Below are 16,398 nucleotides of genomic sequence, written 5' to 3' on the forward strand. Positions count from 1 at the left end.
CTTCTTCTTCTCCTTCTTCTCTGATTTTCTTTTGTTTTGATTTTCAGTTTCATCACTTAACTTAAAGAGATAAATTAGTCTTAATTGATTTGTTAATCATGATTAATAATGTTAATTGCGTTTTATCATCTAAAAATATATGGGTCATATAGTCTTTATATAAATATATTACGAGGTGTGTCCCAATTGATATTTGGTGACCCTAGAAAGCCCCGGAAAAAATGGATTTTCTTAGCACCAATAATAGAGTTCAAATTTTATCTAGGAGGCTTATAAGCGGAAGTAATAACTCCGCTATAATAATAATTTCTTTTTTGCGGTCTCAAAGCTATAATTTATGGAACTTTTACAAATTATTTTTCCCATACATTGTTATTATTCAAACATGTAGCCAAAGCCATCGCATTATTTTTTTCGTTACTCTTCGATTGGATTACACCACTATCTAATAAGAGCCCAGTGCCTTGGAATCATATCTGAGTTCACAAAGCCCACAAGGTGAAATGAGTGTACTGGTAACTGGCCTACGGCTTTTGGGGGCACTTCCCTTGTAGAATTTCCTCTCTACTCATTTAAGTTCCTCATTCAACCTCGATAAAGCATATTTTCATTTCATTAAAGAATAAGTATGTACACCCAAGCACTAATGTCTTTAGTGTAATTACTGTGCAAGTTAAGGATTAAGTTAAGGCGGCTAATAATCTAGTCAATAATGTCGAATAAAAAAGCAATACTCCAAATTGAAATACGCAACCACTCCCACAAAGGCAAATAAAAGGTTGCAAAAAAGGAAAAGAAAAGTTGCATCTAAGAAAATCATCAAAGTTAAAAGGCAAATCATAATCACTTGAAGCTATTACGATGAGGTATGAACTTATAAATGAATTCGACGTCGGAGCTTCAGCCGACGATGTCTGGGCAGTTTACAGCTCTCCCGATCTCCCAAGGCTCATAGTTGAATTACTTCCCGGTGTTTTCAAAAAGATCGATGTGGTCGAAGGTAACGGTGGTCTTGGCACGGTTCTTCACCTCGTCTATCCTCATGGTACGTACGCATATACTTATCAACGCTAATCATTTTCTTACATGTATTAATCAATTAATTAATTGTGGTTATCAGGATCTGTGCCACTCTCTTACAAGGAGAAGTTCGTAACCATGGATAACCATAAACGACTGAAAGAGGTGCGACAGATCGAAGGAGGATATCTGGAGATGGGCTGTACATTTTACATGGATAGTTTCCAAATCCTGAAGAAAACTCATGATTCATGCACCATAAGATCGATTACCAAATACGAAGTTAGCGCCGAACTCGCAGAAAAAGTTTCTTCTCATATCAGTGTCGAGTCCCTTGTTGATATGGCTCGAGCTATCTCAAAATACGTCATCCAAAACAACGAGAAAAACAAGGCAGAAGATCCTTCAACTTGTTCTGAAGAAGGTCATGATAAAAAGCATGGTCATTTGCATAGGATTTGGATTTCTTTGTTTGGTAAGTAATTAGAGATGATAATTATTTGATGATGATGCAGATCATTAAGCCCTTCTTTAGTGTACTTTAAATTTTCTTTGATTTGATCAAGACTTGCTATGTGCGGTGACGGGTTGTGAATAGGGTGTTCGTATTTTAAATTTGTAATCCAATCGAAGAGTAACGAAAAAAATAATGCGATGGCTTTGGCTACATGTTTGAATAATAATAATGTATGGGAAAAATAATTTGTAAAAGTTCGATAAATTATAGCTTTGAGACCGCAAAAAAGAAATTATTATTATAGCGGAGTTATTACTTCCGCTTATAAGCCTCCTAGATAAAATTTGAACTCTATTATTGGTGCTAAGAAAGTCCGTTTTTTTCGGGGCTTTCTAGGGTCATCAAATATCAATTGGGACACACCTCATAATATATTTATATAAAGACTAATATGACCCATATAATTTTAGATGATAAAACGCGATTAACATTATTAATCATGATTAGCAAATCAATTAAGACTAATTTATCTCTTTAAGTGAAGTGATGAAACTGAAAATCAAAACAAAAGAAAATCAGAGAAGAAGGAGAAGAAGAAGCAGAAGAGAAAAACAAAATTGGAGAAATTTTTTGCAAATGGGTGATTCAAGCAAAAATTTTGATGTAGGTGACCATTCATCTTCAAAATATGATAACATATTATTATCATCAACAACGATCTGTTCTTTGCTGATTTTTCAGAAAATCATGAAATTTTTCTCAAACTCAAAATAACCCTTATGAACCTTACTATGATTTCGAAGGACCAACCCAAGAAGAAAAAGAAATCGAAGAAACCAATTCTCAAGATTACCAGGTATATCTTTATTCTAGCTCCAATTTCAGTTCTTAAAATTTCAAAGGACCAACCCGTAACCGCGGATTTTATCCGTATCCGTCCGTAAAATTGCGGGTGAAAACCAATCCGCAAGAGTTATGGACCGTACATGGATGCATTTTCAAATCCGCATGCGGTGCGGTTACGGTTACGGGTGGGCTTTAAAAACCGCGGATTATCCGCACCGCAGGGCAACCTACTTATCTATCTATTTGAATGCTTGCAATGAACCGTCAAGTTCAAATTCATGCTAGTAGCATTGTTTTCAGTACTTACAAGCTCAGCATATCGCAACCAAGAACCTTTGAGGCTTATAATATTCTCGGACTTTTTTAATGGGCCTCGTCTGTTTTGGAATATCTGTAAGTGCTACACTTATAAAGCACATAGTTCAGGAATTACTTCACCAGATCCTTGGATGAGAACAATATATCCCTTGGGCCTTCGCAGCATTTACAACACTAGTATCAGGCCGCCTTACAGAATCAACACACGGAAGACATAATTGCTGGGAAATTTATATACTTCAAGACAACAATTACGGCTGTGAATTCGGCTCTACCAGTCTAGCTAATCTTTTTCTTTTCTTTTTGTTTTACCAAATCCGCGGTTAATCCGCAACCGGTCCGTACAATCCGCGGATCCGCGGATATGAAATCTGCGGATGATTGGGCCGGTCACGGTTTGATTTTCCAAATCCACAATTTTGACGGTTTGGTTGCGGGTGACCCCTAATCCGCAACCGTCCGTCCGTTGCACACCCCTACAATTTTTTGGGACCATTGTTTTATTTGGGGTATGACATTAGAAGAAGATCTAGGTCACTCCTTATCTAGATATTTATATTAATACCTAAACTACCCTCCTGACTAATTTTGGGTAATGATTAGTTAGTGTAATGATTAGTGCAATGATTAATTTAAAGACAAAATATTACCATTTTTAAGAACGATTTTTTGAAGGTTGTTTTAGGCATACATGAATCTTATTAGGCATACCTAATAAAGACAAAAAAGGATGTGAAATAACAAAATCAGAAGCCCCTTCACCAAATTTTCTTTTAATGGCAAATATGCCCTTTTAGGATTAGTGTTAATACTAATGACTAGTTAAAATAATTCTTATTAGCTTAAAATCATAAAAAGTTTGTGTTTTTTCACTAAGGTTCGGCGAGTCTGGAATATGTTCGGCTTAATATATCAGCCGAACCCAACTGGATATTGACAACTAATGAAAAGTTCGACAAGCTGAAAGTGTTATTATTATGAGACGAACCCACTTTGTAGCCCCTAGTTCGGCTTGTTTAAAAATGTCATAATGAGCCGAACCTAATCCTGTGTGATCTAGAAGAAAAATTATGTGACGTTCGGCTTACATTGAGAAAATCGTAAGCGCCGAACCTTTTGGTAGTACATGGTTCGGCTATTTACATAAGTATTATATAAGCCAAACCTGATCATTTATTTTCCTGATAATTGTTGAAGTAAGAATTTTGTATTGGTTCGGCACATAATGTGAATATCGTAATAACCGAACCTCGTAAATGTGCTAGGTTCGACACATGTTATGATTATTGAATACGCCGAACCCTTATGCGTCTCTATCTGTGACTAGGTTCGACTTGAAATTTCATGCACTGTTCATATACACTTAAAGGAAGCTTTTGTAAAGAACAGTTCCGCTAAAAACGCAACTCAATTTTGAGCCGAATCCAACACCGTAACCGTCATTTAATCGATAAAAACAGCAAATAGGAGATTAGGTTTGTAAAAACTTACTTTCTTATCCTCATTTGTGGAGTTGTAGATGTAGTTGGTTCAATTTCTGGTTCAATTGGTGGTTGATTTTCAGTATCTACACCTTCATCTTCAATTGGTTCTTCTTCTTCAATTGATGGATTAGAAGACAATTTGGTTTGCCTAGACCCTGTTATTTTCTTTTTGTACGAGTCATTATGTAGTTGAGTTTAATCGACGATCAAATTTTTACGATCGACAATTAATCACGGTAATGAATTTTTTCTTTTTCGCGGGAGGGGATGAGTTCGGCTAGGGGAGGAAGAAGAAGAGATGTTAAGGGAAATTGATTTTGATTTTTTGGAAAACTAATTTTAGATTTTTGTATTAAGGGTATATAGGTAATTGAATTACCCATAGGGCACCCCTTATAAAGTCACCCAAGATGGGACTATTGTTTTGTATGCCTAAAAAGATTTAGGTCAGCCTTCATTTTTTGGGACCATGGATTTTTTGGGGACCATGATTTTATTTTGGGTAAGGCATTAGAAGTAAATCTAGGTCACCCCTTATATATATAGATATTTATATTAACACCTAAACTACCCTTCCGATTAATTTTGGTTAATGATTAGTTAGTGTTAATAATAGTTAGTATAATGATTAGTGCAATGATTAAGTTAAAAATAATTAGTGGCATTGAAAATTCAGATAGAGTTTTTTTTTTTTTGAAAGAAGTAGAATTATTGAGAGAGTAAAGTTAAAGAAGATGAAGAAGGAAAACATGAAAACGATGGATTTTACCAACCACAACCGGAGGAAGAGTATTTGGGTACCCAAGTATGCTTCAAACTTAGATAATGTTGGTTGAATTGCTCCAAATTTTCAAAAAAATGTAAATTTTTAGTATAGATTTGGGTTTGTTCGGTTACCTTATGTGAAGAACAGGTTACCGAACTCATCTGGAAGTGTAGTTCGGTTATCTTTTCCAAACACGCAGGTTATCGAACTCGCACTTTAATGGAGGTTTTTAGCCGTTCGATTAACAGACATGTTACAGACTTTGTTAATAGATTTACAGAGTCATGTTCGGTTGGTTCGCAAACTTTAACGCAAAAACATATCTAACGAACTCCACATGTATGTAATTAGTGAAGAGTACAACAATTTCAAAAAATTAGAAGCCACCGAAATTTCACCACCAAGAAATACACTTGGGGTGCTTAAAGTACAACAATTTTAAAGGGAACTATATATATATATACATCTCTTAGCGGTATATAGATCTTATGGTACGTAACAACAAGAATGACTTAATGCATGCAATAACAATTGAGATATTTTGTAAAAAGGTCGTATATTTTTGCTTATATTAGGGTCCGGATCGTAAAACATGTCGGTGATGCATTAGGGTCGTAGACTAACTGAAGATCGATATTTTTAAAAGTATCATTAGTTGATCTTTATTTTTTGCCAAAAACCTAGATCCTCAGCTGACTAGCGTTGACAGTTAGGATATTGTTAAAATATTTTACCCTCTAGTCTTTTCACATCTCTTTCCATCCGGTGGGGAAGTCTCTTTTCTCCAATTCTTTTTTGTTTTCCGTACATCCATTCTTCGAACACCTAATGATCCTTTTTGTTGTACATCCATTTCTTCGAACACCTAATGATCAAGAGCAGGAGCAGAAGCAAAACCTGATGGTGTCGCTCATTAAGAATTCCTTTTATGTAACTGTATACTCCTGCAAATTCAAATCATACACAACCCACATACCATAGTCCATCAGAAACTCAAAACATTCATAATCTCCTCCATTTAGTGCCCGTTATCATAGGCAGTAACAACATCAGAACCCATCTGTTCTTTGTATCTCTTGAGTCAATATCTGGACTTCGTCGTCCTCCACTCTATGACCAGATACAGCGACGTTGAATGCATAGTGACTATCAAAAACCTTAGGTTGGGAAGCGTATGAATCTTCCATGGAAGATAAGAACCCTGTTTCTGTTTATGGATGATAAATTACGATGTATTATTAGTATTTTATGGGTTATAGCTTCTTCTCAACAAACTGGGCTACTTTGGTTTAAATAGAAAAGAAAAATTAGTTAGTCTAATTAGTTAATGGTTAATCAATGAGATTTATTAAACAACTTGAATGTCTCAGATAATAAGTTGAAATTGTTGAATAGATGAATACCCTACCATCATTCGGCCACCAAGAACCAAAGGCAACATCGACTCTTCCATGTCATCTTGAACTGCCCCCTTTAATTAGCACCAACCGGAATCATATATAAATTTAGCCGTAAACCTTGGTTTAGTTAAGTGTTTAACCAGGTTTGGATAAAAGGTCATTCAACCATTTCATAGGGGTATTTTAGTAAACATATGAGACGGTCAAAGTTGGTCTACGACCCTATCGCATTTAGATCATAAAACAAAACCTAAGAGCGCCATCTCTTAGGCTTCGGAATAAGCCGATCCAAAGCAGTCACTGCCGCAAGTGCACCTTATTGTGTCTTGGTGAAAGTCAATATTTTCATATCCTTAACTGAGAAATACAATTATTCATACTATATGGAAAAAGATAATTGGTGTGGCACTTTTGTTTTGAGTTGTTTAGTAGTGCGGCATATCGCAAAACATGTCTTTGATAATATGTCAGCCAATACCAACATGGGAAGGCTGCAACCTGCTACCAGCAGTGTAAATAACCTTTGAACTTGATGCTTAATTATATTTCAGACAAAAAGAAGAAAACAAAAACATACTGCTGGCAGCTTATTAAATCAACAAGAACAACATTGTTTCTGGAGCAAGATCATCAAGGAACTATTGTTGAATTAGCTTTCTTCTTGTTCTCTAGCACATATTTTGAGATAGCTCTAGCCATGGTGACTAGAGAATCGACACTGATGAGAGGAGAAACTTTAACAGCAAGGTCATCTCTAATTTCGTACTTAGTTATGGATCTGATGATGCATGAATCGCGACCTCTTTTTATGACTTGGAAACTGTCCATGTAGAAGGTTACACCCATTTTCAGGTACCCTCCTTCGATTTGTAGTACCTCCTTCAAACGCCTGCGGTTATCGATTGTCACGAATTTCTCCTTGTACGTAAGCGGCACCGATCCTTCATTGTTGAAAAGATTATGCATGCATATATATATATATATATACATGCAATATTAAAATGGTAACACGGATTCAGAAACAGAAAATATTAACAATGTTCACAATGAGAAGCAAATTGTGAAGATTTATACGTACCAGGAGGATAAACAAGGCGGAGAATGGTACCAACGCCACCATCGCCTTTAAGTACATCTATTCTTTTGAACATACCGGGTAATAATTTCACAATGAGTTTAGGGAGGTTATGAGAGCTGTAAACTGCCCATACTTCATCGGCTGAGGCTGCTACGTTGAAGTCATTAACAAGGGTATATTTCGATGATTCTCCCGTACCAATTAAGAATAACAAAAAGATTGATAAACCAGCTTGATATTTCATTTTCTCTTTATGAACTCCAGCTGCTCCACTATATATAACTGATGGGTTACCTTAAAGCTTGAAATGGGTTAGGACAGAAGTAATCAGGTTTAGGTTTTTCTTTCAACTCATGGCCTAGTTTAGGTATTTATAGTCCGGAACTCGGTTCTTTGCAATTTTCGGGTGGATAGTATAAACATGAACATAGTAGGTTGACACATTTTTCTCATGGTTGCTAATGGGTTACTAGATTAACGAGGGTATGAATTTCACATGACCAATTAGTGGAAAATGCTTACTTCGCTATCCTCAGTAGTTTTCTGGTACCCCTATAAGCAATTTTGCATTCTGTAGAGTAAGAAAAGACCCTTCGATGCACAGAGAAATATGGGGTGGTTGATTAGTTGATAACAATCGACAATCTTAAAATGTCACGAAATCCAAAATTTCAAATTCTGAAGTCTAAACTTTCACCTACTGGCAGCATTGCTGACCATTCGGTGCATAAATGTTGTTGAATAGGAAGAAACAAAATTTGACAAGCCTTACTTGTACTTCTAACTGCTCCCGGCAGCTGTATTTTTCTTGGATAGCCGCCATGTACATTGTATCACATGGATATGACAGAACATGTCACCAGGGTCTTACTTACAACCGCCCACACATAGCCTACAACTCTACAAATGTTAGATTCTTTATTGGTACTTTTTGCTGACATCTTATTTTATTTTATTTATTTATTTCGGATAGGAAAAGACTTAATTGTTCCTTGCTAAACTATGATGGTTGTTCCTTAGCTAAACTTAATCGTAAAAGAACCCTTCTCGATGGACCGACAAAAAAACGAAGACAAAAAAACAAAAAAAACTTCCGAAAAATGGATCATTTGTCCAAATATTTTTCAAACATGGTTTAAATGGACGAGTAAAAATTAGTATGAGTGAAATGGACAAAAAGAAAATAACAAAGATGAAACTGGATTCATCATGATTTAAACTTAAAAAATAACAAGGATGAAACTGGATCCGTCCTGTGTAAATTAAAAATAAGAAAAAGTATTTGAAAATTAGCATGATGAAACTGATTACATCCTGACTATTTTTAAATTTTTGGTCATTTAAACGGTATCAAAATCTAAGTGTCCTTTTCACCCAGAAATTATTGGTTTTGGTCTTTTTAACCAATTTTGTGAAAAGTTTCTCGGTGTACTGAAATGCACATATGTTTTGGGTGCGGTGACCCTTTGATCCGTCTAATTTAGCATATTCAACCCAGAACAAGTTTTATTTGTGACTTAAAAATTTACACCCGTAGTGATCATAAATTACTGCCTGTTGTTGGGGTTTCTGATAAAATTATCTAAGAAATCTAACTAAGTTATTGAGATATTTAATTCGTGTCATACATATATGGAACAACTAATAATCATATTATGTGAACACAATGAGATGGTCGTTATACATAGTAAAATTTGATAAGTATGTACAAGAGAGTGAATAGAGAAATTAATGAATTAATTGAGTAACATGTTCATGACTTCAAGTTACATCCATAACCAACAAAAATAATTTAGCAACTCATTGTTTTACCAAAAATCATGAAAATATCAATAAGAAGATATAAACTAATCCTAAGATTCGAAAATGCTATATATCCGGATAAATAACAACATTTTCTGATGTTAATCCTAAGATTCGAAAATGCTATATATCCGGCTAAATAACAACATTTTCTGATGTGGCAGAAAGAGAATGTTTTTATCTTTACCACGTCACTTAAAAGTAAAAACCAAATATTTCTAATATATATATTTATTTATTTATTGGTCTTTTATTTCGTTAAAAGTTGAAACTAGGTCATGAGAAAAACCAAATCCTCACATAGATCGATTTTTATCGAACCAAGGTTATTAAGAAAATGAAAAAAAAATCAAGGTGAAATATTGATCAAGAGCAACATGTATAGGAGCTATGGTGTTGCGTCGTGCTACATTGGCTTGGATGAGGCTTTGGCTGAGGCTGATACTATGATATGCTCGCCATTTAAGTTGTGGTGTTGAGTCGTGCTGCTTTGGTTTGGCTGAGGATGATGCTATGCTATGCTCTCCGTGTGTGCCGATTGGCCGGCCACTGAAAGCCTAAATACTCATTTTCATGGAGGGCGGTGATACGTGTGGAAGAGGTGGGTTTTAGGTATGTAGACTAACAACCTCTCTTCTTTATTTTCCTATAAATTTCTTTACAACTCAAATCAGCGAACACGTAAAGGCAACCCTGCAGTTTGTGAAGGAGGGAAAGCCTTATGTAGGCAAGATTGTGAAGGGGAAACACCTCGTAGCTTCTGCAACTGGGACATTGTGTAAGTATATCCGCATTAATGGTCGAGAATTCTTAAACCCATTAACACGGTGAATATTGTCCATCTGGTCCAAAACAAAACAATCGCGACGCGGGTAGCGTCAAGTATTTTGCTTGTCGTAGTGCAAGTTGTGCAAGGCTTGGACATGTCGGCGTAAAATCTACGTTCGACTCTTAGGAGATATTCTCTAGTCGACCCGGTACTTGCTACTGGAAAAGACTTTGGATTTGGATATTGATCAAGTTTAACATCATAAACAAGCAACTCTTTGTTCATCTTTTAATTCGTTTCACTTCTCCTGCCAGAAAATCTAATTCATGTTGATTGAAATATTATAATCTATAAAAACAAAATTTAACTACTTTGATTATGCCTCTAACTGAATTACTAACAAGATTTGATCGATGAAGAAAAGTGTTTCTATACCTGATTGATTGGTCATTAGTTTTGATCGTCAATAACAATTCTCAAAAATTACAAATTTATGATAAGGAATATCGAGGATTACCCAAGATCGACCTTTCGATGCTACTGACATTAGAGAACTAGAAATTAAGTCAAGGATTCCAAACGTTTAGTTTGATGTGAAGAAGAAGATAAAATAAATATATCAAAATTTTAGTTTTTATTTTAATTACTGTGGCGTGTTAGTGGCAATAGGTTTCTCCTTCTACTAGGTCATTGTCACCTCAGAAAATGCGGTCAAGCAGTTGTTCAAGTAGCGGGATTACGCTAAGATTATTGAGATATTTTTCACGGTTACAGATCCTATATCCTTCTGTTATTGTGGATAATTTGTACATTTTAAAAAAAAATAGTTTAGAGGGTCGACTTATATAGTACTCATCAATTCGAGGTTTTCTGGGTCCCTATTTGCTTGACTTTGAAACCAAAGGCATGCAAAAACATCACGTTTACATATGGGTCAAATACTCATAAACCTAGCTATAGGTAGCTCTGAAAAACAAATTTTATGATGGTGTTCCAGACTCCCATACGGCTAGGTCAAATAGACCAAAACATGTTCGTATGTAACTCTGAATTTGTATGTTGTTCTTTGTCGTTTCCTGAATATAATTCCCTCGTCCTACATAGATTCACCATATTATTATTTTTTCCTTAATTTCGTCAATTCATTCTCTACACGATAAAGGTCAATAAAACTTAGTATCTCTTCATATGAACTGATGAATAGGTTGGATACACTAGACCTAGCCATAAGTGTCTCGGGAATTCTTGTCGCGAAATTCAGTTGTCTTCATCTAGGTTGAGGGTTGATTTCCTAGCCATATGTGCATCTGAAACTCCACAAACTCAGATCATTATACGACTAGGTCTTGAGATACTTTCCCATCTTATGTCCTTTTGAAATTGGACTCTTAAACTCCTTTTTGTATCACAATGAACTAAGTGGGAAATTTTGAATAACTCTTGCTAGTTATTAGAAGATTAGGATTATCTATTTTGAATTTATCTTGAACAATTGTTATCTCTTTCTTAAGAAGTTTGTTAATCAATTTGATTAAACATTGTGTTGCGTACTTGTTTCAGAGCATACACCGATACTAGAAAAAATAATGCCTAAATACTTTTCAAACCAAAACTTCAAAAACCTCAGCTGTAACAAGCAGTGTTGACACTATTGATTTCATATATTCTTCTTACCAGATAAGTATTCATCTATTGAATGGTACAATTTATCTATAATTGGAAAAATCTGTTAAATTATCTATAGATGGTCATGGAAAGCTTGGATATATCTTACTAGTGATGATAAATAACAAAGTTGAATCTGATTCAAAATTTAAAACTTGGAGATCTGAAAATTCCTTGGTTATTGGATGGATTCTCCAATCCACGAAAAGTTACATCCCCAACCCACATATATTGCTAAAAAAATTGGGATTAGTTCTTGCAACGTATTTGAATCTTCGAAAACTCATCACAGATATTTGTGTTGAAATCTTAATTGTGGAGTAAAAAGCAAGGTGACAGAAACATCACAACATACTTCAATGAGATGTCGCCTGGTGGCAGGATCTAGACCAATATTATGTTGATAAATGGGAAATCCAAATGATTTTATCTGTTTTTGAAATCGTGAATTCGTGTTTATCTATTTTTGGATGGAGTGAACCCAAGTTTAGATGAAGTAAGAGGTAGGGTTTTAGGAAAGAAACCACTTCCTAAGTTAAGGAAGTATTTTCAGAGTTGAGGCAAGAGGAAGCTATAAATCGAGCTTGCTACACACTCAGATTCAACATGAGAGTTATTTTTTAGTTTTCCATGGAGCACATGTAGATGGAGCAAAGACAAAGAAACCATTGTGTGATCATTGTAAAAAACCATGACGTACTCATGAGAAGTGTTGGAAGTTTCACCCACACTTGAAGTTTCAAATCCCACGAGAAACTTTGCTAGTAGAGCATTGCAAATGACACCATAAGAGAGACAAAATATAAACAAGCACACAACCACACAACACAATATATACGTGGTCCACATTTACAGGCTACATACACGACCAACACCACCAAAAAACTTCAATTATAATCAAAGACCATTACATGTCTTTTCCTCAACCCAAGACAAGACTCAAAGAGTTAACAAGGTTTACCCAAGAACACCATTGAGGAAACCATGGAAATCCTCTAAACCATTATTCAAACCAGCCCCATATCTTCTCATCTTCACCTTCTTCACAGCTGGTGGTAACAGAGGAGAAACATGGAAATACTAGAAACTTGGTTTAGGGTCTTAGATACTAAAACACCAAAACCTCTTGCTACAAGTTTTTCTCGTACCGATATTGATCTTCACAGTAGCACTCGACCCTCTAAACAAAAAGACTGAAATACTAAACACAAGGATTTACCACTCTTATATGTTGGATTGATTTACATCTCTAATTCTAATTCTTTATATAGAGAACAAACTTGGCCCTTAAGAAAAAAGTTATTTTGGAAACAAGTTTTCCCAACTCGTCCCTTAAGTTCCCAAACTTTAGGAACAAGATTTGTACAAGATAGAGTTTGACTTTTAGTTTAAATCCCAAGAGACTAAATGCGAAAATTCTCCATCTCGGATCATGCTTTCAAGCATCAGACGATCAAACAAAGAATCACCTTTATCCAACTACACACCATCTTTATATGCCCTTAGAATTACCTTTGAAGCTGAGATCAGAACTTCCATATTCGACCAAAAATCCATGATATTGATAAAATTCTTTCAGAAGAATACTTGTGAAACTGACTACTCTTTAAAAAACCCATGAAAATCTTCAATCGCCATCAACAAACCCTTACACATACTCCAGCATTGATCACCAAAAGAACCATCTAGAAGAATCATCATTAGATCTACCTAATCATTAAGCTAACAACATATTAAACTCTAATCCAAAAAGGAAGAATTAACTTTAATATCATGCTTCAGCACATGTCATGATTACCATGTATCTGAGACTAATCATCAGATATTCCCATTGTGGTTAAAAATCTTAATCCTTTAAGCAATTCTCAAATTAAAGCCGCTATCATTCTGACATGCTTTCTACCACCATTATACCCAACATAATTGCAAAACATATGTACCGTGTGCATGCCCATATTCTCTTGGTACATGCTTCTGAGATCAGGCATATTCTTGATATCACGTGCAAGCCATCAAGAATATTTTAACATAGATTTAATTAAGAACATAAATTTATAACATCTCATGCATAACTTCCAAGCATTCCCTGTATTGCTTTTACATGAGACTTCATAGCCCCATCCTTTCTCGATCCAAACTTTGGAACCCATTATTTATAGTATGGTTACTAACACCCTTCAAGAAGTATATATGTATTCTACCTCATTCATCTTTATTCTGCATCCCATACTACATCGTAAAACGAAACGAAGAACATACATTTTTACCAAGTTGAACCTCCGATTTTTAAATCACATCACAAACCCATCTTTATGTTAACACTAGTTGAAATATTATTTTCATAAGCATATTTGTTCACCAGAACAATGAATTATCGTTCAAATTCATGTTCAGTCACACCCACCCATCCAATGACTCTGATACCAATTTGTTGGGAAAATTGGCACCCCGAGCGCAGTAAAACACAGGATCACAAAGGAAAATGTGATTTGAAACAAACATGAGAAAAATAATAAGAGAGACAAAAGATAAACAAGCACACAACCATACAATACAAGATATACGTGGTTCAGCTTTACAGGATAATCCACGGCCAACATCATCGGAAAACTTCCATTATAATCAAAGACATTACATGCTCTTTACGCAACCCAGGAAAATACCCAAAGAGTTAACAAAACTGAAACGTGAACACCATCGAAGAAACCATAGAAACGAACTCTCTAAACTAGTCTTCAAACCAGCCTCATGTTTTTTCTTACACCTTCTTCATATCTACTAATAACAGAGGACATGAAAACACTAGAAACTTGATATAGTGCAAAGCCCTAAATCTTAAACACTATAATACCAAAATCCCCTCTCCATAAGTTCTTTTCACACCGATATTGACCATCACGGTAGCACTCGATCCTCCCGAGTCCCAACAAATACCAAAATTCTAAACACAAGGATTTACCACTCTTCTAGTTTGGATTGATTTACACCTCTAATTCTTGTCCTTTATATAGAGAAAAAAACTTGGCCCTTAAGAAAAATTTACTTTGGAAGCAAGTTTTCCCAACTTGGCCCCTAAGTTCCTAAACTTTAGAAACAAGCTTTGCACATAAAGATTGGTACTTGTCCCAAACAATTTGATACCAGTCTTGGTGATAGGGATTGTATTTCCCCCGAAAAAGAATCCACCTCCAAAACTTAAAGGTGAGAAAACCACCCAAATTCATGCATTTAACCTTACATAATTCGTTTTTGACGGGTAGACTCTGATTCATCTCGGTGCGTTGGACGAGGATGGATTTTCAAATCACACAATTTTCACATATAGGAGGCGGTTGAAACATCACCCTTCCGTTGGACATTCGATCCAAAAGATAACATATATAATTGTAGGAAATTAATATAGTTTCCTATAGATTAGGGCTTTTTAGAGAACTTTGTTCCCATTATTCTCATTTACCTATTCCTCATTTATTCTCTCTTGTTGGTTCTCAGCTTGTAGCTAGGTTACCAACACCTTCCATGTAATATTACTATTTTTCCTATTTTCAATAAAAGCCCTCAGAGGCACGTTTCATAATAATAATTAATAATAATTCGTTAGTGCTTAGTTTTCTTATAGATGAATATGTTCCTTTAAGTTGTCAGAAGTCCTCGAACATTTATACTTTACATTGCTTTTGTAATTGCTATGTTGTATTTCTTTAAATTTCAGTAGTCTTAGTTATATCACTCTTGTTCATCATTTATCAATTTTCATTTTATTTTTTTAAAGCCCCTTAATCCAGTCTCGTTTAGTCTGTTGATCCGCGCAGTGAAAAGATATTTTTATTTTTTACTTTTTTTATTATTTTTTTTTGCAAATTGGTTCAGCTAAAAGAAGGCTAACTTAGGATGTTAGAAACCCATGGTACAATTACAGTAGAACAATCTAATGAAGGGTTAGAGGTTTTCTTTGCATTAGATTTATCTACTGCGAGAGCATTAATAATACAAGATGTGGAATGACCTCTTAATTAAAAACAGAAGTAAATTGTTTTGCTTCCTAAGATAATAAGTCAACAACATTTTTTGTCGAAAATCCAAGAAAATTTGAGCAGAGGATGATTTCATATTTCGCTTCTTCCATTATATCATGGTTCTGCCAAGAGATGATAAATGAGATCCCATTTAGGTAGTCAAAATATTTCTGCAATCTCCTTCTATGCTGAAAAAAAAGGTTGATTTTCTTTGGCCACTGAGCTGCTTAAAGTAATTTTAATGTTTTCGGTCCTTCTGGAGATGATGTTGTGGTCGGTCCTGCTTTTCCTTGTTCAAAGTCACCTGTATCATTTCTAAGGATTTGATAAACACTTGCATGGTCAATCTTAGATTTCCAAGCTACGTCCATGTTGATTTTACGGTGAGAAGTGCATGGGGATTTCCAAGGTTCCTTTGCCTATGTAGATATATTGTTCTACCTAGGTCTTGTCTTGCTGTTTTTTTCAAATGTCTCTGGATTTCTAAAATTATTTGAATGTACGTTCTTTGGGGTTTTTTTTTTCCGAACACCCTATTGTATTTGTCCTTCCAAATAAACAAGATTTTAGTCATGACTAGTTCTAAAGAAATGTCAGTACTAGGATTTGGCAAAATGACAGTAAAAAAATAAGTGATTTATGGTTTCATCTGTATCACAACCGAAAGGGAATTTTGGAGACAGTTCCTTCATGGATCCTGAGAGTTTACAATTCGTCGACATCGTATTTAGAAAAAATTTCCATGTGAGTAATTTTACTCCCCATGATAAATCTTG

General features: G+C 35.1%; 2 protein-coding genes across 2 annotated transcripts; one reads left to right on the forward strand and one right to left on the reverse strand.

The window, feature by feature from the left end:
• The first annotated feature begins 741 nt into the window (after positions 1-741).
• LOC113323569 (S-norcoclaurine synthase 2-like) lies at positions 742-1,741 on the forward strand. The gene is made up of 2 exons (XM_026571890.1): positions 742-1,045; positions 1,121-1,741. Exons 1-2 carry the CDS (start codon positions 862-864, stop codon positions 1,501-1,503), a joined length of 567 nt encoding a protein of 188 aa, XP_026427675.1. The 5' UTR covers positions 742-861; the 3' UTR covers positions 1,504-1,741.
• Positions 1,742-6,732: 4,991 nt separating this feature from the next.
• Positions 6,733-7,694, reverse strand: LOC113320585 (S-norcoclaurine synthase-like). Its single transcript, XM_026568490.1, has 2 exons — positions 7,370-7,694; positions 6,733-7,232 (listed from the first exon to the last, which is right to left on the reverse strand). Exons 1-2 carry the CDS (start codon positions 7,611-7,613, stop codon positions 6,922-6,924), a joined length of 555 nt encoding a protein of 184 aa, XP_026424275.1. The 5' UTR covers positions 7,614-7,694; the 3' UTR covers positions 6,733-6,921.
• Between the last annotated feature and the right edge of the window lie 8,704 nt (positions 7,695-16,398).

The sequence above is a fragment of the Papaver somniferum genome, chromosome 11 (assembly GCF_003573695.1).
Source record: "Papaver somniferum cultivar HN1 chromosome 11, ASM357369v1, whole genome shotgun sequence".
Taxonomy (NCBI): Eukaryota; Viridiplantae; Streptophyta; class Magnoliopsida; order Ranunculales; family Papaveraceae; genus Papaver; species Papaver somniferum.